Below are 2,054 nucleotides of genomic sequence, written 5' to 3'. Positions count from 1 at the left end.
CACAGGGTCTTGACCTCCTGACCGGGTCTGCACGGTCTGCATCAGATTCCCCCTTATTTATTGTTTGTTTAAGGGATGCTGCCTGTCTTAGGTGGTCAGTGGGAGTTTCCTCAGGAAATGGAAGTGGCATCACTGGCAGGCGCCACATTTCCCCTTGCTCAGTTCCACAATGGTGCCGCGTGTTTCCTTCCATCATGGCGCCAGTACAGGAGGCCCTGCTGAGAGCTAAGCCTCCTGCTCCGGCTCTCCTGCTCAGAGCAGGCCTCTTTGTCATGCCGGGGCTGCTCCCGATAAGGGGCATCTCCTGGAGCCACGCTGGTCCAACTCGGCCTGGAGTGGGCTGGCTGTGTCTTGGTGCATTCCCAGGTAATGTCGTGTGTGTCCTCTGGGGACAGGGTGCATCTTAGAAGGGCAGAGTCAGGGCTTCTGGGATGTCTGGGCTCGGCATCTCCCCTGAGTCCGGACAGCTGGCTCCAGCCCCTCCAGTCCCCGCTCCACGTGCTCTTGGTCTTCAGAGCAGGACTTGAGTGGAGCAGTGCTGGGCGTAAGCAGTGAGGTCCTGTTGGGAGCAGCCCAGCTTTGCGCATCACAGGCTTTTGAGACACGCGGGTCATGTGAGCTTTAGGAGTTGGAGGAGTATGCGAATTTAGAACCAGATAATCATGAATTCTGGAGGAAAACACTTAGTAAGAGGCACATTCAAGGAATTGTTTACACTGTAAGGCAGATCAGAGACAGCAAGGCCAATCCCAGTTCATCTGATGTAAAATGTGGAGTGAGTTTACAGTCTAAAGGCAGGGGATGAAGGGTTTGTAGAGACCTCACACCCAGTGTTTGTTCAGGATCTGAAGGGTCCACTGAGGCAGACTCTGTGGGGTTGGATGCCAGAGGTTGAGCCACCATTTCTGCAACAAGAAGCCCCACTGCTCCCTAGAAATCAGCCCGGATGAAGGGCTGAAGGTGGAGAATCTGCCACATTCTCTTTCCTCAACACTGTCTTCTCCCCTCCTTCTCCCATTTCAGGTCGGAGCCCACCACAGGGAGAAGGACTCCAGTCTAGGCAGCTGGGGAATGAGGGCTACCGTATCACACAGCCATGGACACAAAAGTAAGAATTTCAAAAGCTGTGACTGTCAGTTCACTGTGAACCAAACATTCATCTGCCTTCAGACTGCTTAATGTCTTATTTCAACCTACATCCCTGTGACATGTGTTTAGAGGAGACAATAAATTAGACAGTGAGAAATGAGCCAGGAAATGATAGTATCATAGAACTGAGTATTCCTTAGAAAAAGCAAATTTGGACAAAAAATGAACATTCATTGTGTATGATACTTTTCAAATGGTAGAAAATATAATTTTAACAGCACACTCCATGTTTTTAACAGAAAATATGTGCTCGAGACCTGCTGTGCAAATAAATACGATAAAGTGAAGAAATATGAAGAAGGTGATCAAAGTGCCTGCTCTGAGGCAAATCATCGGAGCCTCAAAGGAATTAACGGAACTGAGGTTGGAGTAAATGGTTTTGACTTTCATGAGGGTGGTAATTATACCTTTAATCATCCCATCAGATCTCACACTGAATGTAAACTATACCAATATAAAGAACATAGAGAAACGTGCTGTTTTCCCACTTACATAAAACATCATTCAAATACTGTTAATGGGGAAAAAGTTTGTAAATGTGAGAATTGTGGAAAACCCAAGGATAATTGCTATCCCTCACTTAGTACATGAGAACAACTTCCAGTGAAGAGAGGCCTTATGAATGTAAAGAATGTGAAAAAGCTATTAGTCTATACTTATCATTAACTCAGCTTACAAGTACTCATAGTGGAAAGAGACCTTATGAATGTAGGGAACATGAGAAAGCCTTTTGTCATGCCACAGCCCTCACTAAACATACAAGAATTCATAGTGTAGAGAAGCCTCTTGAATGTAAGGATTGTGGGAAATCCTTTAGTTATTCCTCACAGCTCACTGAACATAGAGGATCTCATAGTGGAGTAAAGCCATATGAATGTGACAAATGTGGGAAACCCTTTGATCTT

The 2,054-nt window shown here is 46.3% G+C and overlaps 1 protein-coding gene across 1 annotated transcript in view; it reads right to left on the bottom strand.

Annotated features, from left to right (window-relative positions):
* LOC102817292 (zinc finger protein 420-like) overlaps positions 1–2,054 on the bottom strand; it is an 18,989-nt gene that overhangs the window by 8,970 nt on the left and 7,965 nt on the right. The window contains exon 4 of the mRNA XM_006869084.1: positions 208–619. Coding sequence (XP_006869146.1) covers positions 208–619 — 412 coding nt within the window. The remainder of the gene's footprint in view (positions 1–207; positions 620–2,054) is intronic.

The sequence above is a fragment of the Chrysochloris asiatica genome, unplaced genomic scaffold (assembly GCF_000296735.1).
Source record: "Chrysochloris asiatica unplaced genomic scaffold, ChrAsi1.0 scaffold00125, whole genome shotgun sequence".
In the NCBI taxonomy this organism is placed as follows: domain Eukaryota; kingdom Metazoa; phylum Chordata; class Mammalia; order Afrosoricida; family Chrysochloridae; genus Chrysochloris; species Chrysochloris asiatica.
Note: the sequence above shows the minus strand (reverse complement) of the source record. Positions and strands in the feature narration are given on the sequence as shown.